This window comes from Moschus berezovskii, chromosome 4, assembly GCF_049115385.1.
Source record: "Moschus berezovskii isolate FMDL1 chromosome 4, NW_MosBer_1.0, whole genome shotgun sequence".
Classification (NCBI taxonomy): domain Eukaryota; kingdom Metazoa; phylum Chordata; class Mammalia; order Artiodactyla; family Moschidae; genus Moschus; species Moschus berezovskii.
In genome coordinates this window covers 55,958,236-55,986,122 of record NC_142463.1, presented here as the reverse complement: position 1 = coordinate 55,986,122, position 27,887 = coordinate 55,958,236, and the positions used below count along the sequence as shown (strand labels likewise).

At 38.6% G+C, this 27,887-nt stretch overlaps 1 protein-coding gene across 1 annotated transcript; it reads right to left on the bottom strand.

Moving 5' to 3' along the window:
- Positions 1 to 26: 26 nt before the first annotated feature.
- On the bottom strand, positions 27 to 19,776 carry IFI44 (interferon induced protein 44). The gene is given in 10 exon segments (XM_088835426.1): positions 27 to 935; positions 3,151 to 3,251; positions 4,478 to 4,649; positions 12,285 to 12,431; positions 12,595 to 12,790; positions 13,718 to 13,754; positions 17,538 to 17,756; positions 17,759 to 17,847; positions 17,849 to 17,980; positions 18,223 to 19,776. Coding segments are annotated over 9 exon segments (1,272 nt in total). The 5' UTR covers positions 17,971 to 17,980; positions 18,223 to 19,776; the 3' UTR covers positions 27 to 746.
- Positions 19,777 to 27,887: the final 8,111 nt, after the last annotated feature.

Genomic DNA, 27,887 nt, shown 5'->3' with positions numbered 1-27,887 from the left:
GTGGTGGGCTGCCATCTATAGGGTCACACAGATTCGGACACAACTGAAACGACTTAGCAGCAGCAGGGAAAAGCAACCAGTAGGAAGAAGAGACATTGGACTACAGGAGATCTAAGCCAACTTTGACTTTGGAAGTGCATGCCCCACGAGGAAGAGAAGGAATGGAAAAACCAAGATGGCAGAGTCAGAACTGCAAACGAAGTAATGTGAGAGTTTCCCCAGAGTTTGCAAGAGAGAGAGCCAGAGATAAAATGATATTCTGATTTCCCACAAACTGAAATAAGATTTGAGTTTAGGTTAACACTCCTACCTTATCTTTGATTGGAACAGTGCAGCATGTACTATACAAAGGTTGATAATAGGAAATACACATAATACTAAATTCTGAAGTCATAAACAGGAAAAGCACCCACCTCTACCCAGAACTGATTACACTGCATTAAGGCAGGCTCTGGTGAGGGAAAGCCATTGAAAAGTCAAGTCAAAAAACAGGACTAAATATAAAGCCCCAAGGAAGGACCAATAATTAAAGATCACTTCTGATCAGAAACAATGCTGAGTCAATCTCTTTCTGAGTCCCAAGCAGCAAAGCCCACTTTGACAAAAGAGAACAAGGCTTGGTCTGTTAAAACAGAGGTGAATCATTTCAAATTTTCATTTTGAAACAAGACAAGAAGGGGAAGAAGTACTGTATGCACCCAAACTGGAAGTAGCCACATAGTGGACACCTTGAAGCTTTTACACCATCAAACATGTCTACCTGTCTTCTCAAGAGGCAAATTCTCTAAGAAGTCATCTGCAGCCCACAGCATCTCTTTCAATGCAGAGAGGATCAGGACATCTATGACAGGCTCCAGTTCCCACTCTGAGGTATAATTACTAACCACAAAGATGTCAGAAAGAGCGAATCCAAGTTTTCTGTGAACTTCCTCTAGCTGAAATAGAGAATATAAAGACCAGAAATCTTAAAACAGTGCAAAATACAGTTTTATGTCAATATAAATTATGAAAGCACTAACATAAAGTACAAACTTGGCAATGCTTTTGCTGTTGGAGAATGTAGAGACAGAGATCTGGCCCCCTAAAGGGGTTTCTTCAAGAACATCACAAGTCAAGGTCTAATATCATTGCTAATTTTCATTTAGAATACACATTATAGATTCAATATGAATTAGAAGTGAAAGGTACCTAATAGTTTCATACAAACTACACTGAAATTCAAGCATTTTAATACCCTTATATTAAAATCTATCATTTCCTTTCTAAATTTCTTTTCAATTTTTGTTTATTTATTTTTGGCTGTGCTAGGTCTTTGCTGCTTTGCACAGACTTTCTCTAGTTGTAGTGAGTGGAGGTTACCCTCTAGTTGAAATGTGCAGCCTTTTCATTGCAATGGCTTCTCTTATTGCAGAGCACAGGCACTAGGCACATGAGCTTCAGCAGTTGCACCATATGGGCTCAGCAGTTGCAGTGTGTGGGCTGTAGAGAACGCAGACTCCAGCAGTTGTAGCACTCAGGCTCAGTAGGTACGGCACATGGGCTCGGTTGCTCCAGGACATGTGGAAGTCTTCCTGGACCAGGGATCAAACACATGTTCCCTGCATTGGCAGGTGGATTCTAATCCACTGTACCACCAGGGAAGTTCCCTTTCAGTTTCCTTTTAAAGGATATTCTCGGGATAAGTCGTTTTTACTAGACTAATTTAATGTTATGCTTAATTCAGGCTTGAAGTGAACTGAAGTGAAGTCACTCAGTCATGTCCGACTCTTTGTGACTCCATGGACTGTAGTCCACCAGGCTTTCTCCCTTTCTCCATCCATGGGGTTTTCTGGACAAGAATACTGGAATGGGTTGCCATTTCCTTAGCCTAGTTTATCTGTGGAACCACACTTCCTAGGCTCAAAATAGGACTCTGTCACCTCCTAGCACCATCAGGAAACTAGCAATTGCTTTACTCTGTGTGCTTCTGTTTCCTTATCTATAAAATATGGTAATGACAGTGCCCATCTCATAAAGTTGTTATAAAGTATTGAATAAGACAATGCATCACATATTTAGTGCTCAATGGGCTTCCCTGTTGGCTCAGTGGTAAAGAATCTGTCTGTAATGCAGGAGACCCGGATTCAATCCCTGGGTCAGGAAGATCCCCTAGAGGAGGGCATGAAAACCAACTCCAATATTCTTGCCTGGAGAATCCCCATGGACAGAGGAGCCTAGTGGTCTACAGTCCATGGGGTCGCAGAGTCAGACATGAAGCCACTAAGCAGCAGCAGTGCTCAACAAATATTAACTATCTTTATTTCCTCCCAACTATGGTTCCCACCTCAAGGTTCCCTCAACTCCAATCTATTCTGCACATGGGTGGCAGATTTTTATTGGCTTAACTTTGGTCATACCATTGCTCTTTCAAAAAAATTGCTGTAATTCCATATAATGCACCTAATTAATAGAATCATCTCATGCAAATGTAATTTCCTCACTCTCTCTACCACTCCAAGGATTCAGCCCTCCCCTAAACTAAACAGTGCTATGCTTCCCATACACACTACCTTTTCCTTCATTGATGCATTGACTTATGCTGTCCCCAGCATCTCAGTTTTCCCCTTTTGGTCCCTTCACTTCCTGAAATGCTCTTCCTCAGTACCACCCCAGTAATGAAATCATCCTCCTCCCCTTTAATGCACTATTTCCCCTTCTCTAAACTTTCAAAACATTTCATTTTTAATCATTTCTGTTTATCACACTCAATCATATCATACTCTTTTGTCAATTTCTTCTTATCCTACCACCTCCCCAGTCTCTTTACCTCTTCCTACAAAATTACAAGCTTTTTAGTGCAGAGAAATTATTTTTATTATCTGTGTATTTGATTAGAGACCGTCATATTTGCTTATCATCAAGGTAATTGATATAATTTGAATAGAACCTAACTTAATTAAATTGTAGTGAATTGAAATATCTGTGTCAGTGTAAAGATAAATATATATTTAATTTTTAAAAATTGGAAAATGAGCCTGAGTTATCCCAAACAATTGTTTTAATTCTTCTTAAACTCAGTAGGTGTTTGTTTTTATTTTTATACACAGTAATATGTAATTAGAGTGACATAATACCCCAGAAAATGTGTTTACAAATGAAATCACCCATTACCTTAAGTTTCACAGGCACACATTTGTATATGTCTATGAGGTCACCTTTTGTAATCAGATCCAAGGTATCCACATGAGTGAGCAACATCACATGGACCATATCTATGCCAAAAAGATCCATATTATTTTCATTATTAAAGACAACACCAATATTTTTCATTTAATCAGCTGTTAATTATGCAATATGTTATCTATGGAGTAATTTCAGAGACTTGAGAAGGTTCCGTATCCCCCACAAAAATGTCCCCCTTAACTACTCATTCATACTTGGAATTCGTCTGATAGAGGAAATATCCTTCATTGTCTCCTATGGGAAAAGATAAGACTTCAAAAGAAACCACCTCTTGGAAGAGGTAACTAAAATGTATGCTATAGCATTATTGATTGATTTCACATCCTATCCAAACATTTGTGTTTGGATGGAGATTAGAGAAAACCAAAAGAACTCTAACACACAAGATGGGAGGAAAGACGCCTCAAGGTGAAATTTTAGCAATCACCTCCCTGCAAACCACCCTTGAAAGCTTTCAAATTTCAGTGAACAAATAAATCAATCATTCCCTGCTTCTAACTTAATCAAAGTTGTGACAAATTGGCTCATCTGCAAAGAGAATGAATAACAGAGCCTAGAAAAACCATTAAGGCACCCTAATTCCCTAATCCTGTTGAAGCCTTGATGCTACCTCTCCCTACTCAACACCTTACTTTCCTGCATCTTTTTCTAACTGAAATGTTCTTTTCCACTTTCTAATCCTTTAAGAAACAAGGGGGAATTTAGGATTCTTGGTAAATAAACACATGCTAGAATGCTGAGGTAGCAGGCAGTGAGGATTCTGGTAATCTCTTCATCTATATTCATTTGTTTAAACTTTGTAATAAATCTCTGAGGCAGGCTCTATGATTATACTACAATTTTATAGATCAGAAAATTGAGGCCCAAAGTCACTCAGCTTGTGAGGGATTAATTTGATTGAATCACATTGATTAGCCAGGGGAATGTTTACCTCTGAGGGCTTCCCAGGTGGCACTAGTAGTAAAGAACCTGCCTGCCAATGAAGTAGACGTAAGAGACGTGGGTTCAACCCCTGGGTTGAGAAGATCCCCTGGAGGAGGGCATGACAACTCACTCCAGTATTCTTGCCTGGAGAATTCCACGAACAGAGGAACCTGGTGGGCTACAGTCCATAGAGTCTCAAGGAGTCAGACACAACTGAAGCGACTTAGAACACACACATTCACATATGCAATTTCTTAAGGTCTTCATCCTGTCCCCAAACCACCCAACAATATAATCAATTGCCTTAGAAATAAACTGGAAAGAGACTCACCAGACTTAATAAACTCCATTCAAATTCTTTTGATCTTTTCCACCGTCTCATGGGAGAGCTGTCCAACAGAGTTGGCATTGAACACAAATGCCACACAATGGATTCTGTCCTTCATCAATGGGCAGCCTGTATGGCTACCAATACCTTTTGGCATTAGTTTCAAGGAATTAAACTGTAAAGTAAACATAAAGCAACATACTAATTCAATGAATATTTATAAGCACACACTCTGCACCAAGCACAGTTCAAGTGACTGAAACTGAACAAAACAGGCATGTCTCTAACATTAAAGGGCTAACAATCTGGCAGAAAAGACAGCTGTTATGCAATTATATAGCTCACCTTTCACATGGTCAGGTAAAGCTTCTGTGAGGAAGGGTCATATACTTGGAAAGCTAAAATGTTGGGGGGAGTTAGACTGATAAAGGGAATAAGGAGATGGTAGACGATGCTGTGAAAGTGCTACACTCAATATGCCAGCAAATTTGGAAAACTCAGCAGTGGCCACAGGACTGGAAAAGGTCAGTCTTCATCCCAATCCCAAAGAAAGGCAATGCCAAAGAATGTTCAAACTACTGCACAATTGCACTCATCTCACATGCTAGTAAAGTCATGCTCAAAATTCTCCAAGCCAGTAATACATGAACTGTGAAATTCCAGATGTTCAAGTTGGTTTTAGAAAAGGCAGAGGCACCAGAGATCAAACTGCCAACATCCGCTGGATCATGGAAAAAGCAAGAGAGTTCCAGAAAAACATCTATTTCTGCTTCATTGACTATGCCAAAGCCTTTGACTGTGTGGATCACTATAAACTGTGGAAAATTCTGAAAGACATGGGAATACCAGACCATCTGACCTGCCTCTTGAGAAACCTGTATGCAGGTCAAGAAGCAACAGTTAGAACTGTACATGGAACAACAGACTGGTTCCAAATAGGAAAAGGAGTACGTCAAGGTTGTATATTGTCACCCTGCTTATTTAACTTATATGCAGAGTACATCATGAGGAACGCTGGGCTGGAAGAAGCACAAGCTGGAATCAAGATTGCTGGGAGAAATATCAATAACCTCAGATATGCAGATGACACTACCCTTATGCCAGAAAGTGAAGAGGAACTAAAAAGCCTCTTAATGAATGTGAAAGAGGAGAATGAAAAGTTTGGCTTGAAGCTCAACATTCAGAAAACTAAGATCATGGCATCTGGTCCAAAATCACTGCAGATGCTGACTGCAGCCAGGAAATTAAAAGACGCTTACTCCTTGGAAGGAAAATTATGACCAACCTAGATAGCATATTAAAAAGCAGAGACATTATTTTGCCAACCAAGGTCCATCTAGTCAAGGCTATGGTTTTTCCAGTGGTCATGTATGGATGTGAGAGTTGGACTGTGAAGAAAGCTGAGCACCAAAGTATTGATGCTTTTGAACTGTAGTGCTAGAGAAGACTCTTGAGAGTCCCTTGGACTGCAAGGAGATCCAACCAGTCTATTCTAAAGATCAATCCTGGGTGTTCATTGGAAGGACTGATGCTAAAGCTGAAACTCCAATACTTTGGCCACCTCATGCGATGAGTTGACTCACTGGAAAAGACTCTGATGCTGGGAGGGATTGGGGGCAGGAGGAGAAGGGGACGACAGAGAATAAGATGGCTGGATGGCATCACCGATTCATGGACATGAGTTTGAGTGAACTCTGGGAGTTGGTGATAGACAGGGAGGCCTGGTGTGCTGTGATTCATGGGGTCACAAAGAGTTGGACAGGACTGAACGACTGAACTAGAACTAGAAAGCATTCAAGATAGAAGAAGCAATGTGGATAAAGGTGGAAGTTAAAGCATTTAGAAAGAAATCTGATATCATCATAATACAAGGGGGAAAGTCATTCAAAATAGGATGTGTTTACTCTTTAACTAGCAATTCCTATGCTGGGAATCTGTCCCACATATATACTGGCAAAATACAAAGTGATATATATATATATATATATATATATATATATATATATATGTATACACACACACACACAAGGCTTTTAACTTCAGGACTATTTGTAGTGGCAAAAATCTGATTCATCAATGACTTATAGTATTCTATCACCTCTCTAAGAAAGGAGAAACCACAAATAAACTATAAATTTTTATATGGGTACTTATAAGAAAAGAGGATGAGTGTATTTTATGAGTCAGAGAAAAGATGGATTCTTTGAGTACACCTTCTTTTCTAGAATTGACCTTGTACAGATGATAAACATAAATACAAAACTAAATTTTAAAAGCTATCCTTAACTTTAAACAAATAAGTTTTTACATCCAGCAGGATCATAATAACCACACAGAGATAAATAATTTGATTGACTTGAAAACATAGTCATTTGTATATTTCTGCTACATATTTCCTAAATTGAATATAAAAATCTGTTAAAAGACTAATTTGTCTCCAGCTTTGATTGTGTTTATATTATGTTGGTATTAATTATGATCATGATTAGATTGTTCATAGTAGTAATAGAAATTTTTTTCTGAGACCACAGTGAATATTATGTGCAATAAAGCAAATGAGTTGTGGCATGATATTCTGCCACCTCTGATGCACTTGAGAATAGGGATTCTCTGCTTGGGAGAAATCACATACAAATGTAAGGTTGTTGTTCAGTGGCTAAGTCATACATGACTCTTTGCGACCCCGTGGACTGTCTCCCCGAGTTTGCTCAAACTCATGTCCATTGAGTCAGTGATGCCATCCAACCATCTCATCCTCTGTCATCCCACCTTCTCCTCCTACAATCTTTGCCAGTATCAGAGTCTTTTCCAATGAATAGGCCCTTCACATTAGATGGCCAAAGTTCTAGCACGTCAGATTCAGTATCAGCCCTCCCAGTGAATATTCAGAGTTAATTTCCTTTAGGATTATGTAAGATAGAAGAGATTATGTAAAAATTCTTTAGCCGTGAATTTGAATGGAAAGTTTCTGAATGAACTGATAATATATTTGATATATATGATAATATATCATAAGAATACATATTATATGTGTGTGTGTGTGTGTGTGTGTGTGTGTGTGTGTATCTTAGCCCTGTCTACAGAAAAGGGCAAGAACCAGTGGCCAACTAAGAAGCAATCAATAGTTCTAATGACCCAAGCAAAGACTCCTTAGAGAAATCACTGATTTAAAATCTAGAACTGGAAATATATACAATGTGGCTTGAATATCTAGTACATCATAAATAAGAAATATAGGAGACTTTTCAGGTTTCTGTCAAAAAAAAAACACTCAGTATCCAAAATGTAGAGGTTTCCACTTGTCAAAAATGGTACATTTGGCATCAAAATGGAGAAAAACATAGTAAATAGAAACATATCAAGTATGTTCAATTCATGACTTCATATGGATAGTAAAATAATAAATGGTAATTGTTGGCAGATACAAAGAACTAACTTATTGTTTCAAAAGTTTGTAAAAAAGAGAAAAAAATGAAGCATACATTTCTACCTATATAAGCTCTACCACTAAATAATCTAGTAATAGAAGAGGGGAAGTTTCTCTTTCATATGTGAAATGAAGGAGTGATGAAAAGAGAATATCACTATTTTCACACCGCAGTAAAGGTTCTAGACATTGAACACTGATGAACACCTATATTAGAAAAATGAGAAAACCCAAAGTTGTATGCCTCTTCATGAAAGAACACAACACCACCTATGAAGTCAAAGCTGAATTTAAACATGCCCCAGGCATGGTTTTGGAATTTTTTCCATGGTTTTGGAAACCCACATCAATTGAAACAAACAACAAAATTCAGACTATAGGTTAGTCTAGAGAACAACTAGATTTTTTTTTTAATTACTTTCAAAGAATAATACCAGAAGATATAGAGGCAGAACATACAGACTAAAAGAGGCTGGAGAGATTTCTCTGAATAATGTTTCTAACAAATTGTTTAAAAAAAGATGCATGATAAAGAGAAATGGGTAATAGTTTGCAAATTAAGAACAAGTATAACTTTTAGATGTGATAAGCATATTATGGCTCTATTTAAAAAAAAGACACATATGTGCCATGAGTATATATATACATACATATATAAGATATTTGACATGTTAAATATAAATTAAATATATATTTTAATAATAAATTTAAAATATATATATATATTCAAATAAAAGTGAAAGTGTAAGTCTCTCAGTCATGTCCAACTCTTGGGAACCCCAAGGGCTGTAGCCTGCTAGGCTCCTCTGTGCATGGAATTCTCCAGGCAAGAATACTGGGAAGAGTAGCCATTCCCTCCTCCAGGAGATCTTTCTCACCCAGAGATCAAACCTGTGTCTCCTGCATTGCAGGCAGTTCTTTACCATCTGAGCCACCAGGAAGACTAGAGATCTCTTCAAGAAAATTGGAGTGATCAAGGGAACAATTCACGCAAGGATGGACGTGATAAAGGACAGAAATGGTAGTACCTAACAGAAGCAGAAGAGATTAAGAAGATGTGGGAAGAGTTCACAGAACTATACAAAAAAGCTCTTAATGACTCAGATAATCACAACAGTGTGGTCACTCACCTAGAGTCAGACATCCTGGAGTGTGCAGTCAAGTAGGCCTTAGGGAACATTACTACGGACAAAGCTAGTGGAGGTTATGGAATTCCAGCTGTTATTTCAAATCCTAAAAGATGATGCTGTTAAAGTGCAACATTCAATATGTCACCAAATCTGGAAAACTCAACAGTGGCCACAAGACTGGAAAAGGTCAGTTTTCATTTCAATTCCAAAGAAAGGCAATGCCAAAGAATGTTCAGATTACTGTACAGTTGCACTTATTTCACATGCTAGCAAGGTAATGCTCAAAATCCTTCAAGCTAGACTTCAGCAGTAGGTGAACCAGATACACAAGCTAGATTAGAAAAGACAGAGGAACCAGGGATCAAATTGCCAACATTCGTTAAATCATAGAGAAAGCAAGAGAATTCCAGAAAAATATCTACTTCTGTGTCACCGATTAAGCCAAAGTCTTTGACTGTGTGGATCACAACAAACTGTGGAAAATTCTTAAAGAGATGGAAATACCAGACCACCTTACCTGTCTCCTGAGTAACCTGTATGCATGTCAGACATTGAACAACGGGCTGGATCAAAATTGGGAAACAAGAACATAAAGGCTGTATATTGTCACCCTGCTTATTTAACTTCTATGCTGAGTACATTATGCAAATGCCACACTGAATGAATCACAAGATGGAATCAAAATTGCCAGGAGAAATATCAACAACCTCAGATATGCAGATGACAACACTCTAATGGCAGAAAGTAAAGAGGAACTAAAGAGCCTCTTGATGAGGATGAAAGAGCAGAGTGAAAAAGCTGGCTTAAAACAACATTCAAAATACTAGGATCATGGCATTCGGTCCCATCACTTCATGACAAATAGAAGGGGGAAAAATAGAAGCAGTTACATATTTTTCTTTCCTTTGGCTCCAGATCACTGTGGACAGTGATTGCAGCCATGAAATTAAAAGACACTTGCTCCTTACAAGGAAAACTATGACAAACTTAGATAGCATATTAAAAAGGAAAAACATTACTTTGTTGACAAAGATTCATAGTCAAAGCCATGGTTTTTCCAGTAGTCATGTATGCATGTAAGAGTTGGACGATAAAGAAGGTGGAGTGCCAAAAAATTGATATTTTCAAGCTGTGGTGCTGGAGAAGACTCCCAAGAGTGTCTTGGACTGCAAGGAGATCAAGTAAGTCAATCTTAAAGGAAATCAACCCTGAATATTTATATGGAACATTGAAGCTGAAGCTCCAATACTTTGGCCACCTAATGCAAAGAGTTGACTCATTGGAAAAGACACCGATGCTGGGAAAGATTGAGGGCAGGAGGAGATGGGGACAACAGAGGATGAGATGGTTGGATGGCATCACCGACTCGATGGACATGAGTTTGAGCAAACCCAAAGGGATAGTGAAGGACAAGGAAGCCTGGAGTGTTGCAGTCCATGAGGTCCCAGAGGGTCAGACACAACTTATCAAATGAACAACAACAGCAGCAACATATATTTAAAGGCATATTCATTTATGGGTGAAATGTTATGACTTCTCATGTTTTCTTCCAAATAATACAGGAGAGAAGAATGTGGGTAGACATAGATGAATCAAGATTGGCTATAAATAAAAAAGTGTTGAAGCTATGTAAATGAACATTTGTTAAATAGTTTTTTCCACTTTTACATAGGTTTAACATTCTCTATAATAAATATTTCTTTTAAAGAATATTTTAAAATAAACTTAGCTACCTCTATAAGATAACTTGACACTAAAGAATGAAAGAACCTTGCATGAATTTAAAAATAAAGTATTTTGTGTTTCTGGATAAAAATACTGGATGTACAAAGATGTATATAGACATGCAATATAAAATTTTCACATCATCCCAATCAAAGCACCAACAAATCAAGCACAGAAACAACCAAATAAAGCACACGTTCATTTGAAAAACTGTATGTATGAAATAGTTACAAATCTGTGAGAAAAGAATAATGAATGATGTATCCAATGAGTTATCAAGACATAATTTATTGCCATGGAAATTAAAACAATTAGACAATATAATAATCACAAAAGAATTGAAATATATTTTAATAGGACAAACTATGGAATAAAAATTAATATATATATTTAGAATGAAAAATATGCAAAGACATTCAATGAAAGATGTTGGCACATTTGATTATTCATTTGGAACAAGATGAATTAATACTAAATTATCTGAATGTTTATATAAAGGAATGGGAAAGTTTTGTGTTTTTTTTTAAAGGCTGACTGAAGTAGTTCTTCTCTTTAATCTTTTCCTTTTTCTTGCCTGGAATATTGACAGTGCTTAGCATGATCATCTTGAGAACACAAAGATTAAAACCACATGTATTAGTCATCCTGGCCTGCTGTCACAGGTTAGAGAGAAAAACCTTTATTTCTCATAGTTCTGGAAGCTAGGAATTCCAAGATTAAAATGCTAGTAGATTTGGTGTGTGGTGAGAGCCATCTTCTTATTGTGTCCTCATATGGCTTCTAGAGAGGTCATCTCTTGTGTCCTTTCTTACAAGGATACTAATTGCATTTATGAGGGCTTCATTGTCATGATCTAATCACCTCCAAAATTCTCTACCCTCAAACCTCAGCACATTATGGATTAAGCCTTCAACATATGAATGTGGGGTTGGGAGGGCAAACATTATGCTTTATGCTGAGGGATCTCAGAAACAAAAGTCAGAAGGACTCTTGAAATTAATAACCTGCCACACTGTCCCCAAACTGCCTACCTTCAGACTTCCCGTTACATAAGAAAAATCACCCATGTGAGTATATTGATGTAGTTAGATTTCTGTTTCACATAACCAAAAGCAAGTGAACATAAAACAGCATTCATTGTTATAACAGCTATGACAGAAGAATCCTTTGGATGCTTTGTGTGCTAAGTCACTTCAGTTGTGTCTGACTTTTCACAACCGTACGGACTGTATCCTCCGTCCATGGGATTCTCCAGGCAAGAATACTGGAGTGGGTTGCCGTGCCCTTCTCCAATGAATCTTCCCAACCCAGGGATAGAACCCAGGTCTCTTGAGTTTCCTGCATTAGCATGTGGGTTCTTTACCACTAGCGCCACCTGAGAGGCCCCTTGGATGTTTTAATTCTTTATAATATAAAACATCAAAAAGCAGAAAAGGATCATGAACAAGTATAGTTTAATACAGTAAATCCCAGTGCACTAGAGTCTTAAGTATCAATTATACATTCGTAATAATTAGCTAAATCATACCTGGTATCTGTCAGGAAAATGACCTTCTAAGATATAGGGTATGTCATCCATGTCCAGGCCTTCTTTCTCACTCAGCCCCATTGAGTCACACAGAATAAATGGCAGAGTGTTTTTATCCTTCCCATACTTAATGAAATATGTTCTGTACTTCAGAAGGAAAAAAGCAGCTTTAAGAGCTCATTAAAAAAAAAAAAAACACTGTAAATTGAAATGAACTCTATGTGTAATGAAATTAATCAGCAAAAGACATTTCAAATCTAGTTAACTTGAACAAGGAAGGCAAAGGCTGAGTGATCTAGCATGAACTCACCTTTTCAGATGTCCTAGTTGGATTAGAACCCACCAAAGCCTTGTTCGTTACATGGCTTCAGAAAATAGACCTCACTGAGTTGAAAAAGCTAGACTTCCCAGCTCCAACTGGATCCAGAAGCAGAATCCGAATTTTGTGAACCAGGCCTCCATATGGTACGAAATTTCTGATAGCACACAATAAGCTCTCCTTGAGCCTGTTTAGAAAAGGCAAGTTTAACAGTTAACTAAGGTTAAATCTACCATTAATTTTCCTAGAATTCAGTCTCTTTTCTTCTTCTATGTTATTATTTATTTCTAACCAGCAACTTGTATAAAAAGACATGAAACTACCTTATCTCAAATCCTATTGTAAAAGAAGTAAAAGTAAAAATAACTGTGTTAACTAAAACCAATCAGACATAAAGCCTTTTGGACTTAAGTATACATAAATCTTGGAATAAACAGAAATTATGTTAAACAAGAAGATAAATTATCAATAATAGACTTGAAAAACCACAGCACAATATGTGACTTTTGAAGTTTATAGAAGTAGATGGTTTCTAACATGTTCTTGAAGTTAATCATAAGTATTCCTGCCCTGCCAACCACCCCTGCCCTGAAATAGTTAAAACTGTAGCTCTAAGAATTCTAAGCAAAAATATAGACATTCAGCCAAATAATAATTTCCCTTTTAATATAAAAAAACATTAGAAATGCCTTTCATCCACTCAGTCCTCTTTTTGCTTTAAGATTGAAATTAAGAAATATTTTACGATTATAGATACAGTTTGTTCTTTGTGACGCACAAGTTATAATTTACACTATCAATTTTATTGACAGACTGTATAGTAGAATAGGATTTTCCAGGTGGTGCTAGTTGTAAAGAACCCGCCTGCCAATGCAGGAGACATAAGAGACACAGGTTCCACCCCTGAATCAGGAAGATCCTCTGGAGGAGGGTGTGACCAACTCACTCCAGTATTCTTGCCTGGAGAATCTCATGGACAGAGGAGCCTGGTGGGCTAAAGTCCATAGGGTCGCAAACAGCTAGACATGACTGAAGAGACTTAAAGGAGGAAAGGATAGTATAATAAATCTCATATAATGAACAGAATAACAGAATATTAAAAACATTTACATACTCAGTAATCCCATTCATCCTCCTTTCATCCAACAAATCTATAGAGAAATAATCAAAGAATATAATGAAGATTACAGGTTGTTGAATGATTGGAACTGAATTAATATCAATGAAGTCACTAGAAAAAAATACAAAAATTGCCTTTCTGCAGGAACAGAACAGTATGGTGAAAAGCAAGTAGAAAATTACAGGAAATCTCCTTAATGTATTTCATTTGAAGAGTCCAAAGCTGGACTCAAGGTGGGCACTGCAAGATCTTTTCTCACAAAATTATTTAGCAATAGTGTGTGGCCCACTCCAACATGAGAGATGTGGGCTGAGTCCTCTCTGAATCAGAGAAGCAAGGCCTAGAGGCATAGACAGGCCAGGGAAAGACTCAAAATACTCTAGAATATCTTCTTCTCCATCAATCCAACAGATATGAAGGGGATAATGTACATAGATACACAAATAAAAAAACCACAGGCACAAGATTTTCTCTAAAACCTACTATCGACTGTTGGGCTTCTTAGAATTTCCAATCCAATTGCTTTTCTTCTTGGTGCAGAAGGGAATGTGGTACTTGTGCATAAACAGTGAGAGCACAATAAAGGATTCAAGGGCAGACTTACGTCTTCACTGAACCAGTGAGACAGTTCAGTTCAGTCGCTGAGTCGTGTCCGACTCTTTGCGACCCCATGAATCACAGCATGCCAGGCCTCCCTGTCCATCATCAGCTCCCAGAGTTCACTCAAACTCATGTCCATCGAGTCGATGATGTTATCCAGCCATCTCATTTTCTGTCGTCCCCTTCTCCTCCTGCCCCCAATCCCTCCCAGCATCAGGGTCTTTTCCAGTGAGTCAACTCTTTGCATGAGGTGGCCAAAGTATTGGAGTTTCAGCTTTAGCATCAGTCCTTCCAATGAACACACAGGATTGATCTCCTTTAGAATGGATTGGTTGGATCTCCTTGCAGCACAAGGGACTCTCAAGAGTCTTCTCCAACACCACAGTTCAAAAGCATCAATTTTTCGGCACTCAGCTTTCTTCACAGTCCAACTCTCACATCCATACATGACCACGGGAAAAACCATAGCCTTGACTAGACAGACCTTGGTTGGCAAAGTAACGTCTCTGCTTTTTAATATGCTGTCTAGGTTGGTCATAACTTTCCTTCCAAGGAGTAAGCGTCTTTTAATTTCATGGCTGCAATCAGCATCTGCAGTGATTTTGGAGCCCCCCAAAATAAAGTCTGACACGGTTTCCACTGTTTCCCCATCTATTTCCCATGAAGTGATAGGACCAGATGCCATGATCTTAGTTTTCTGAATGTTGAGCTTCAAGCCAACCTTTTCACTCTCCTCTTTCACTTTCATCAAGAGGCTTTTGAGTTCCTCTTCACTTTCTGCCATAAGGGTGGTGTCATCTGCATATCTGAGGTTATCGATATTTCTCCCAGCAATCTTGATTCCAGCTTGTGCTTCTTCCAGCCCAGCGTTCCTCATGATGTACTCTGCATAGCAGTTAAATAAGCAGGGTGACAATATACAACCTTGACATACTCCTTTTCCTTTCTGGAACCAGTCCGTTGTTCCATGTCCAGTTCTAACTGTTGCTTCCTGACCTGCATACAGGTTTCTCAAGAGGCAGGTCAGGTGGTCTGGTATTTCCATCTCTTTCAGAATTTTCCACTGTTTATTGTGATCCACACAGTCAAAGGCTTTGGCATAGTCAATGAAGCAGAAATAGATTCTTCTGTTTCTTGGAAAGGGTTACTCTTTTTTGTGGATTTAAAACTGAAAGGATTAGATGTAGTGATGCTGGTAACTCTAAATATCAAAAGAATAATACTGTGTGGAACATTTATAGATATAGCTAAATGCATGGTTACAAAGAAATGTTCTTTAAATTACCGAAGGTAGAAATAGTGAAGACTGTGTTCAATGATTTCAATATAATAAAACTAGAAAAGAATGAGTGTAAACAAAGAGAAGGGCAACCTCTTAGGATTTCACAAAGCACTTTTTAGATAGCTTTAACATCCAAAAGGAAATAAAAATCACAATTGGAAATGTATAGAATCTAATAATATAAATACTTAATATCAACCTTGGGATGTGTATATTTCATGAATAACAAGAAAGAAGGAAAGAAACAGGAAATAGAAACAAAAGAATAAAGGGGAACAAATCTTAGAAATATAAGAATATAACAAAAATAAAAAGGCATATTAATAAATTGAAAAAGAATAAAATAATATAGTAATTAATGTAAAATATGAAATAAATAAATTACTAACTAGTCTAATCAAAAAAAGCCAATTTCACAAAACGTCACACCACAAGTTACATACCAGAATGGCTACAAATTGCAAAATCAGTAATGAAAGATTTGGGGAAAGTTTTAGAGAGACAGAAAATCTCATACACTGCTTGTGGTAATGAAAATGGGTATGACAATGTTGGAAAACTTTATCAGTATCTACTGAATCTGAATATACACATACCTGATGACCCAGCAATTTCATACTTATATTCTTCAAAAAAAAAGTCGTGTCCGACTCTTTGATACATTTATGTGAACCAAAAGACATATACGAGATTATTTATTTGGACTAGCCCCAAACTGGAAAACCCAATGGTCACCAAAAGTGACTTGATCTTTTTTATAGTGTGATGGAATCATTACAATGAATATTATAGGAAAATAAAAAGGAGAAAATTACTACTATGTATAATACTATGGATGGATCATTAGGGAGGTAGAAGTTAAAACAGCTGACCTAGGATATATTCACTCTCTTTACCAGGGAAAGAAAAAAAGTAACTAGGTCTAATTTTCTTATAAATATACTAGTAGTCTTGTCTCCTGGGAAATAAACTAGTGATATTTGCTACAAGGACGGTATTTTTCTCTTGAATATCTTTAACAGTATGTTCCTGGCTAAGAATTATGTGCTAAGTTACTTGTCATGTCAAATTCTTTGTGACCCCATGGACTATAGCCCGCCAGGCTTCTCTATCCATGGGAATACCAGAGTGGGTTGCCATTTCCTTTTCCAGAGGATCTTCCTGACCTAGGGATCCAATCCAAGTCTCCTGCATCTCCTGTATTAGCAGGCAGATTCTTTATCACTGAGCCACCTGGAAGCCATTTCTATATTACAAATTGATATATTGACATGTAACTAGCTAAAGGCTAAAATGCAGCATAGTATTTATTCTAGAGTCCGGGGCAGTATCTGGCACATAAACAGGCATTTCTACAACACTTTTGTGGGTAGCACAGACAACTGAAGCTTTTGGAAGATATGTATCCAAATGCAAATGTACATAATTCTTAAACAGCAACTCCACTATCAGGACGTTACCATAAAGAAGCAATTTTGTGTACTTATATGCATACAGATAACACAGGAGCATTGGTTGTAACAGCAAATATAAGAAACAATTTATGTCTTTAGTAGAACAATGGGTAAACTAACTTTGGTCTTTTGATATGGTGGATATACTAGGGAACTGCAGCAGAAAGCATCGAGTACCAGCCAAGAGAAGTTCAAGCTCTGGTTTCTTTCTAACAGTCTCACAATCTTCAAGTTTGCTTTCTGTTCTCTCTCTCTCACTTCCTTCCACATTATCTCCTCCTCCCTACCCCTTCCCCCACACTCCAGAGAACTCTGGATATGCAACTTTTGACCATGGTTGTGTTGTAGAAAACAGTTGGGGGCAAGTTTTCAGTCTGGGCTTCCTGAAGATAAGGACAAGTATAAAAAATTATTGTTCCTTACAGGAATGGGTCAGCTAGAACCCTCCAAATGTGAAGGGTTATCTGGTTTAACCTACCTTCACATCGAAAAACTTCACAGTCCTGGACGGAAATTGAACTTTGAGACAGTCCAAGTTTTTCCATTGCGTTTATACTAAAATACATCGTTTTTTCCTTTAAATGTATACTGACTTCAAGATTTCCATCAACGTTTTTATCAAACAACATAGGTAGTTCAAATGGTCCTACTTTGCATTCTGTAATTGTAGTCTCTTGAAAGACAAAAACAGTGATTAGTTTCCTTCCCCATAGTCCTTTTGCATATATGCCCCAACAATTTGATCTCCACTGTAAATCACTGTTAGAGTAGGTCCTTGTCTAGAGCATAAGCAAACTATTAGTAGAGAATCCATGGACACTGGCCTTATAGAGAAGGCTGAACTGCTTTTCTCCAAAGTAATTTTGCAGCTTTTTTTCTTGCATCCATGTCAAATGAGTTGCCACTGCCATACTTCTCAATCTGGTGGAACATCAAATACATTTTCCATTAAATATTGAAATTTTTGCACTGACAAAACGTTTGCATTAATGCTTCTTATTTACTTTGCAGTACAAATGAAATGTGTAAACAGAGGGTGAATAAATAGCAAAAAAAGTCATTAGCTAGTTTTTCATTCTAAATGATTTCTTTTTTAATTAAAAAAAAAAAAAGACTACTGTTTGCAAGAGGCTAGGAAAATTGAAAAGCTACAAATCATTTACCTGTTTGGAGGATCTCTTCAAGGGCTGAAGCTGAGGGTAGCTGCTCTATCTGACAGCTAGGCAAGCACAAAGTGGGAGCAAAAACTTTCTCAGCAACCTTGAGGCTTTGGAGAAGCAGAGAAAAGGAAACTGAAACTTAGTGAGGTTCAGCCCAGTTGGCTGTGTGCTCACTTCCTCTAGTAAGCAGGCATAAAGGGATCCAGTTAATTTTACATAGTAAAGTCATATAAAAATTATATTAGAAGAATCAAGGGATTGAAGTCGGAAGGAAAAAAAGCCTGATAGCTCACTACTTTTTTTAATGACTTCAAAAAAATTTTAAGGACAATTCAGTTTCTATATATGGACACACAATAAAAGCAATGTCTATTCTGCCTCCAGCATGCATCTCAAATATGTTCATTTCTCTTCAACTCTGCTATCAGTATAATCTAAACCAACAAATGTAAATTGTTTAAGCAGTTTCCTAACCGGTCCCTCTACTTTTCTGTTTGCCTCCTCTCCAATACTGTCTCTTCAATGGAACCAGTCATTTGTAAAATATTTACTGAGTAATGTAAATTTCACACTAAAACCCCTTCTTTGAATCCACATTGCTGGAGGTCACAAACTTGTGTCCTATAGGCTGAACACAACCTGCAGATATTTTTTGTAGGGCCAACACAATTCCTTTTCCTTCTTCTGTTTTGTTTTGTTTTTTTCCCTTGGTGGGAATGGGGCCTGGGGGTAGATTTTAGGTTTGAATGTTTTTATATCATTCCATTTGGCCACCTCATGCAAGGAGTTGACTCACTGGAAAAGACTCTGATGCTAGGAAAGGTTGGGGGCGGGAGGAGAAGGGGACAACCGAGAATGAGATGGCTGGATGGCATCACCGACTCTGTGGACATGAGTTTGAGTGAACTCCGGGAGTTGGTGATGGAAAGGAAGGCCTGGTGTGCTGTGATTCAAGGGGTCGCGGAGAGTCGGACACGACTGAGAGACTGAACTGAACTGAACTGATATCATTCCATTTCCGATTGTCATCATAAATCCAATAATCCTGGTTCTGAAAATCTTTAATTGTTTGCCTGGCCCAAAGAGGAATTTAAGTTTTTTATCCTATTTTAAAAAGCACTATAAAATAAAAATATTTTAGGTAGCTTTTAGGTATTACTTACTTAGCTAAAAATGTACCAGAAGCTATCATTACTTATTATTTACAAGGCACTATCCGTGTTATCTCATTTATTCATATCAATAATCTTGTGGGGAAAATACTAATCTTGCCTCCAGTTTTCAGATAAATGAACTATTGGAGTTCAATAACTTGCCAAAATTCACTCTGCTGCTAAATTTTAGAGCCAAGATTTGAACCATAATCTAAGTGAAAACAGAGTGATAGGGGTTTCACAGGTACATACATTTGTCAAAAACAATCAAATTATATACTTCCAACAGGTGCAGTTTTATATATCTCAATTATATCTTATTATAGCTGCTAAAAAAGTCTACAAGTTCCAAACAATATATTATCCAGTTTTCCCCTGTATAGTAAAAAAGTTGGTAATACAGTTAAACTGCCAGGCCACAGTTTAAGGGCAATGACATATATCAGTTCAGTTCAGTTCAGTCGCTCAGTCGTGTCTGACTATTTGCGACCCCATGAATCACAGCACGCCAGGCCTCCCTGTCCATCACCAACTCCCAGAGTTCACTCAAACTCATGTCCATCGAGTTGGTGATGCCATCCAGCCATCTCACTCTCTGTTGTCCCCTTCTCCTCCCACCCCCAATCCCTCCCAGCATCAGACATTTTCCAGTGAGTCAACTCGTTGCATGAGGTGGCCAAAGTATTGCAGTTTCAGTTTCAACACCAGTCCTTCCAATGAACACCCAGGATTGATCTCCATAAGAATTGACTGGTTGGATCTCCTTGCAGTCCAAGGGACTCTCAAGAGTCTTCTCCAGCACCACAGTTCAAAAGCATCAATTCTTCCGTGATCAGCTTTCTTCACTGTCCAACTCTCACATCCATACATGACCACGGGAAAAACCATAGCCTTGACTAGACGGACCTTGGTTGGCAAAGTAATGTCTCTGCTTTTAATATGCTATCTAGGTTGGTAATAACTTTCCTTCCAAGGAGTAAGTGTCTTTTAATTTCATGGCTGCAATCAGCATCTGCAGTGATTTTGGAGCCCCAAAAAATAAAGTCTGACACTGTTTCCACTGTTTTCCCATCTATTTCCCATGAAGTAATGGGACCGGATGCCATGATTTTGTTTTCTGAATGTTGAGCTTCAAGCCAATCTTTTCACTCTCCTCTTTCACTTTCATCAAGAGGCTTTTGAGTTCCTCTTCACTTTCTGCCATAAGAGTGGTGTCATCTGCCTATCTGAGGTTATTGATATTTCTCCCAGCAATCTTGATTCCAGCTTGTGCTTCCTCCAGCCCAGCGTTCCTGATGATGTACTCTGCATATAAATTAAATAAGCAGGGTGACAATATACAACCTTGATGTACTCCTTTTCCTATTTGGAACCAGTCTGTTGTTCCATGTACAGTTCTGACTGTTGCTTCCTGACCTGCATACAGGTTTCTCAAGAGGCAGGTCAGGTGGTCTGGGATTCCCATCTCTTTCAGAATTTTCCACAGTTTATTGTGATCCACACAGTCAAAGGCTTTTGCATAGTCAATGAAGCAGAAATAGATGTTTCTGGAACTCTCTTGCTTTCTCCATGTTCCAGCGGATATTGGCAATTTGATCTCTGGTGCCTCTGCCTTTTCTAAAACCTGCTTGAACATCTGGAAGTTCACAGTTCACATATTGCTGAAGCCTGGCTTGGAGAATTTTGAGCATGACTTTACTAGCGTGTGAGATGAGTGCAATTGTGCGGTAGTTTGAGCATTCTTTGGCATTGCCTTTCTTTGGGATTGGAATGAAGACTGATCTTTTCCAGTCCTGTGTCCACTGCTGAGTTTTCCAAATTTGCTGGCATATTGAATGCAGCACTTTCACAGCATCATCTTTCAGGATTTGAAATAGCTCAATTGGAATTCCATCACCTCCACTAGCTTTGTTCGTAGTGATGCTCTCTAAGGCCCACTTGACTTCACATTCTAAGATGTCTGGTTCCAGGTGAGTGATCACGCCATCGTGATTATCTCCATCATGAAGATCTTTTTTGTACAGTTCTTCTGTGTATTCTTGCCACCTCTTCTTAATATCTTCTGCTTCTGTTAGGTCCATACAATTTCTGTCCTTTATCGAGCCCATCTTTGCATGAAATGTTCCCTTGATATCTCTAATTTTCTTGAAAAGATGTCTTGTTTTTCCTAGAAGGGAATGGCAAACCACTTCAGTATACTTGCCTTGAGAACCCCATGAACAGTATCAAAAGGCAAAATGATAGGATACTGAATGAGGAATTCCCCAGGTCGGTAGGTGCCCAGTATGCTACTGGAGCTCAGTGGAGAAGTAACTCTAGAAGGAATAAAGGGATGGAGCAAAAGCAAAACCAATACCCAGTTGTGGATGTGACCAATGATAGAAGCAAGGTCTGGTGCTGTAAAGAGCAATATTGCATAGGAACCTGGAATGTTAGGTCCATGAATCAAGGCAAATTGGAAGTGGTCAAACAGGAGATGGCAAGAGTCAACATAGACATTCTAGGAATCAGTGAATTAAAATGGACTGGAATGGGTGAATTTAACTCAGACGACCATTATATCTACTACTGTGGGCAGGAATCCCTTAGAAGAAATGGAGTAGCCATCATGGTCAACAAAAGAGTCCGAAATGCAGTACTTGGATGCAATCTTAAAAACGACAGAATGATTTCTGTTCGTTTCCAAGGCAAACCATTCAATATTACAGTAATCCAGGCCTATACCCCAACCAGTAATGCTGAAGAAGCCGAAGTTAATCGGTTCTATGAAGACCTACAAGACCTTTTAGAACTAACATCCAAAAAAGATGTCCTTTTCATTATAGGGGACTGGAATGCAAAAGTAGGAAGTCAAGAAACACCTGAAGTAACAGGTAAATTTGGCCTTGGATCCAGAAATGAAGCAGGGCAAAGGCTAATAGAGTTTTGCCAAGAGAACGCACTAGTCATAGCAAACACCCTCTTTCAACAACACAAGAGAAGACTCTACACATGGACATCACCAGATGGTCAACACCGAAATCAGATTGATTATATTCTTTGCAGCCAAAGATGGAGAAGCTGTATACAGTTAGCAAAAACAAGACCAGGAGCTGACTGTGGCTCAGATCATGAACTCTTTATTGCCAAATTCAGACTGAAATTGAAGAAAGTAGGGAAAACCACTAGACCATTCAGGTATGACCTAAATCAAATCCCTTATGATTATACAGTGGAAGTAAGAAATAGATTTAAGGGACTAGATCTGATAGATAGAGTGCCTGATGAACTCTGGACGGAGGTTCGTGACATTGTACAAGAGACAGGGACCAAGACCATCCCCATGGAAAAGAAATGCAAAAAGCAAAATGGCTGTCTGAGGAGGCCTTACAAATAGCTGTGAAAAGAAGAGAAGCGAAAAGCAAAGAAGAAAAGGAAAGATATAAGCATCTGAATACAGAGTTCCAAAGAATAGCTAGGAAAGATAAGAAAGCCTTCCTCAGCGATCAATGACATATATAGATATACTTAAATAATTCATTAACATGAAAATAAAAGTAAGAAATATGCTCTTTTGCAAAAGCCATTAATTATCTGTTAACTCCAGAGTCTCTAGCTATGCAAGGTAAGTTTCCTATTTGTGTTGTGAACTGAGATTCTTTCATTCATTCTTTCAATATTTATCAGATACCTACTATCTACCTCCACTGTTTTGGAGGCTAAGGATATAATAGACAAGACAAAGTTCCTGCCCTCATAAAACTATAGTCTTTAGAAGGCAGGCAATCAACACAAATGTTATCTAGTTGTGAGGAAAATAAATGGGAATAAGAGGGAGAAGAATGACAAGGGGTGTCTGCCATTCTAGATCCTATGATAAGGGAGTGTCTGAGAAGATGGTGTTGGAGAAGAGACCTGAATGAAGGTGTGGAGAGTGCCCTGGATACATCCAGAGGAAGGGCAGTGTAGGCAGAGGAGGGGAAGCAAAACCTTGGATGGCAGTAAGGAGGTCAATGTAGCAGCAGTAAAGTAGGTATGGAAGAGATTAATGTCAATGATCACTCTAAAAAGGGAAAAAATATAGGGCAGCAAGAAGGCTTTTGCAGTATCAGGTGAGAAATGAAGATCAGGTAGCCTAGTGCGATAGTGAGAGAAGCAATGAAAAGTGGTAAGAATCAGCATGCATTTAAGGATGACAAAAAAGCTGTGAGAACTTATTGTAGGACTGGTTGTGATGGGAAGGGAGCAGGAATGGAGGACAAAGGATAATTTACCCTTTGGACAAAGGAGAACGGCCCTCACGGATTTTTGTCTTGAGATTGGATAAATGATGGAACCACTTGTTGAACTGTGTATACTGGACAATTTCTTGAGGGGATATCATATATTCTGTCTTATCCTGAAATCTGTAAGTGCATAACACAGCTAGTTAGGTCTATGAGATCAGAGACTAGGAAAGAGGACCAGGTTGAACACTGAATCTCAGAATTATCAGCATAAATCTACATCTATATATCTGGAGAAGAAAATGGCAACCCACTCCAGTATTCTTGCCTGGGAAATCCCTAGGACAGAGGACATGGCGGGCCACGGGGTCTCAAAGAGTCAGACATGACATAGTGACAAAACAATGACAGCAATATCTATATTTATCTATCTGGAAAGCTAAAAGTAACTTTAATGAGAGCAGTCCTATAGACCAAGACCTGCCCCTATCCCAATATCCAAACGTCATATTTATTAAAAGGGTCTACCCAAGAAGACGAAGAATGTGTGACCAGAAAAGAAAAAAGCTAGAAGAGTATGTTATCCCAGGAGCCACGTGAAGAATGAGAAAGTGATTGGCTGCATCAAATAGAGGAACACTTTCCTTCAGAGCCTCCTGCATTTAGACATCTGAAAAGACTCACTCTGTCTCTCAGGATCTGGGAATTTGAGGGATAGTCTTGTCTCACTGTGGCAGACGGCATTAGGGTAGTGGCGACTATCTCTTGTTAGGGAAAGGCTGGAAATTGTTAGAGAAGGTAGCTCTGCTGCAAATAAAGAAGTGAATCTTCAGAGAAGCTGTCTCCACAGAGCTGAGTGAGGCTGTGGTCTGTGCTAGCAACAGAGACGGAGGTCTCCCTCCCTGGCCTCAGTGAATTGCTCAAGGGTAAGCAGTTCCAAGGCTATGGTTTTTCCCGTCGTCATGTATGGATGTGAGAGTTGGACTGTGAAGAAAGCTGATCGCCGAAGAATTGATGCTTTTGAACTGTGGTGTTGGAGAAGACTCTTGAGAGTCCCTTGGACTGCAAGGAGATCCAACCAGTCCATTCTAAGGGAGATCAATCCTGGGTGTTCATTGGAAGGACTGATGCTAAAGCTGAAACTGCAATACTTTGGCCACCTCATGCGACAAGCTGACTCACTGGAAAACAGTCTGATGCTGGGAAGGATTGGGGACAGGAGGAGAAGGGGACAACAGAGAATGAGATGGATGGATGGCATCACCGACTCTGTGGACATGAGTTTGAGTGAACTCCGGGAGTTGGTGATGGACAGGGAGGCCTGGCGTGCTGTGATTCATGGAGTCGCAAAGAGTCAGACACAACTGAGCAACTGACCTGAACTGAACTGATGCAGTATTTGTCTCCCCATTTGACTAATTTCTTTTAGCATAATACTCTGGTCCATCCATTTTGTCTAAAATGGAAGAATTTCCTTGTTTTACAGTTGAATAATATTCCATTTCTTTATCCATCCGTTGATGGACATGTAGATTAAGAAACATGTTGTGGCATGTTTTAATGCCATAACCCAACCCACTCATCCACCTACCCCACCTACCACACAAAGGTTCTAGCATTGATACTTAAACTGTCTCACCAACATCCCTCTCACTTTAAGACAATATATTGCCCCTTGTTTTATCTGCTGTGCCCCTTAGCACTATTTTGCTAAGAAGTATTTTAGCAATTTTGGCTGGACTATACAACTAGATGCTTACTCCTTGGAAGGAAAGTTATGACCAACCTAGATAGTGTATTAAAAAGCAGAGACATTACGTTGCCAACAAAGGTCTGTCTAGTCAAGGCTATGGTTTCTCCAGTGGTCATGTATGGATGTGAGAGTTGGACTGTGAAGAAAGCTGATCGCCGAAGAATTGATGCTTTTGAACTGTGGTGTTGGAGAAGACTCTTGAGAGTCCCTTGGACTGCAAGGAGATCCAACCAGTCCATTCTAAAGGAGATCAGTCCTGGGTGTTCTTTGGAGGGACTGATGCTAAAGCTGAAACTCCAATACTATGGCCACCTCATGCGAAGAGTTGACTCACTGGAAAAGACTCTGATGCTGGGAAAGATTGGGGGCGGGAGGAGACGGGGACAACAGAGAATGAGATGGCTGGATGGCATCACCAACTTGATGGACATGAGTTTGAGTGAACTCCAGGAGTTGGTGATGGACAGGGAGGCCTGGTGTGCTGTGATTCATGGGGTCTCAAAGAGTCGGACACGACTGAGCGACTGAACTGAACTAAACTGATACAACTAGATGAATTGCAAATTATGTAAAGTTTAAAAAATCCTGAATGGCTTCTAAAATGCAGCAAAATGGTGAGTCCTACTATCTCTCAGGATGGTAGAGAAAGATCACCAGAATCTACAATCTCAGGGAAAGTCCTCTCTCAGATAAAAGAGTAGTTTATGCCCTTATGAGCCTCCCTGCCATCACCAGTCTTTTCCAGCCTAAACTCCAAATAAATATTTAGCTCCATTGGAGGTTTAAATGCTCCCAAAGCAGTGTAAAGTCAAAGGATTCAGAATCGTGACATCAATTATCTAACACTGCACTTTACAGAAAAAAAGAAAAAATCTCAGTATTTACATTCTCAAACAGCGTTGGCTCACCTAGACAGTCCCTCATTGCTTAAGTCTGTTCATGATTCCATTACTTCCCTTCTTTTTCAGCATCTCCTTCTCCCTCATAACAGTATTCCATGCTATCCTTTCAAATAAAGTTCCGCTTTGAATCTAATTTTACATCTAGAAAAATTTTCCTCTCCCCAGATTTTTGCTGACTCCACTCTGGAGAAGGATGAAGTATGGCCCTACAGTTGGTGAAATCAATGGCAGGTCTTGAATCACCTTTAGTCTTTTCCAACCAACAATAGCCACGGCTTTTGTTTCTCCCTAGAATACATGGAGGCAAACATACCTTACTCTGTAGACCTGTTGTGCCTTACATCCATATCATAACTATCCTGTCTGCCACTCTGATTTTGTTCCCAACATCTACTTGGGCTCTACTCCTCAATACTTATAACCATTCTATTCCCAAATATTTTCTAAAAAACCTATCCATCTCTTCCATTGAATTATAGCTTATGGACATTCATTAGAACATGGCTTCACCTGTAGCTTTGCTTTAAGAAATATTCTTTTTCCCATAATTATCCCAAAGGAATTCCTGCCCTTGTAATACCCAGGACTTCCCCAAAAACATAATAATTCTAAGTTAGATTGTATTAATATAAGGAACTATTGATCCAAAGCATATGCATTTGAAAAAGACAGAAATTTGAAAGGAGTTAAGTAAAAAGAGAGATAACCTGATTCTTCTTCTTTCTTTATTAATAGTTCTAACTTCTTCAGCTATCCAGTGAACTTTAGAATCATTTGGGAGTACTTGTATAAAAGAACCTTATTATTGACTTGCACTAGTAACCTTATTTGATCATTCTACTTTGGAAATATGGCTAGGGTGGTTTGGAATTCAATCAATGAAAATCAGGCATGGGTTCATTAGAGGAAAGATTTTTGTTTTTTCTTACAGAAATGAAATATTAATCCCTTGGGAACATTTGTTTCTTTTAATTAACTTAAATTCATATTTTCATTCAGTGTTAAGTGATACATTCTCCTTCCTTGATTTCTCTCCAGCATTTCATTCTCTCACAGTCTTCCTTTTTATAAGGAGAAAAATTTTAAATACATGTTATCACACTGGGGAGATCGGGAGATATGCTTAATAGCAGGTATCCTTGCACCCTTCCAGGAAGTGTGTGAATTTCTGTGAATACAAAGATAAGAAAAATCCAAACCCTGCTTCTTGAAAAGCTCACTATTTAGAGAAGCAGATATCTATAACCATTTTATACTCAGTGTGGTTAGTACTGACACTGAGTTTTAAATTAAGTGTTGAAACAATTAAGACAAGAAAGTAAGGGAATAGTTAACTTTGCTGAGGATATATTCAAAGATGTCATAGAAATTAATTTGTAAGTAGTGCACAAGTACAAACGGTGGTTTGCAATAGGTCGTATGTTGGCCCACTACTGCTCAAGGTTGGCCTTTGTACTTGAGGTATGACTGATCTTAGAAGGAATCTTCAGCTAGATTTTGTCAGGGACAGAAGGTAAAACATGAGTAGAAGTAGAATCTCAAAGAAGCTGTTGGCAACTCCAGCTTGGGCCAAGTGTCTGAATCAAGTCAATTGATGCAGAGCCTGAACATTCCTGCAATTGCATCTGGAAACAAAACATAAAAATGGTGAGAA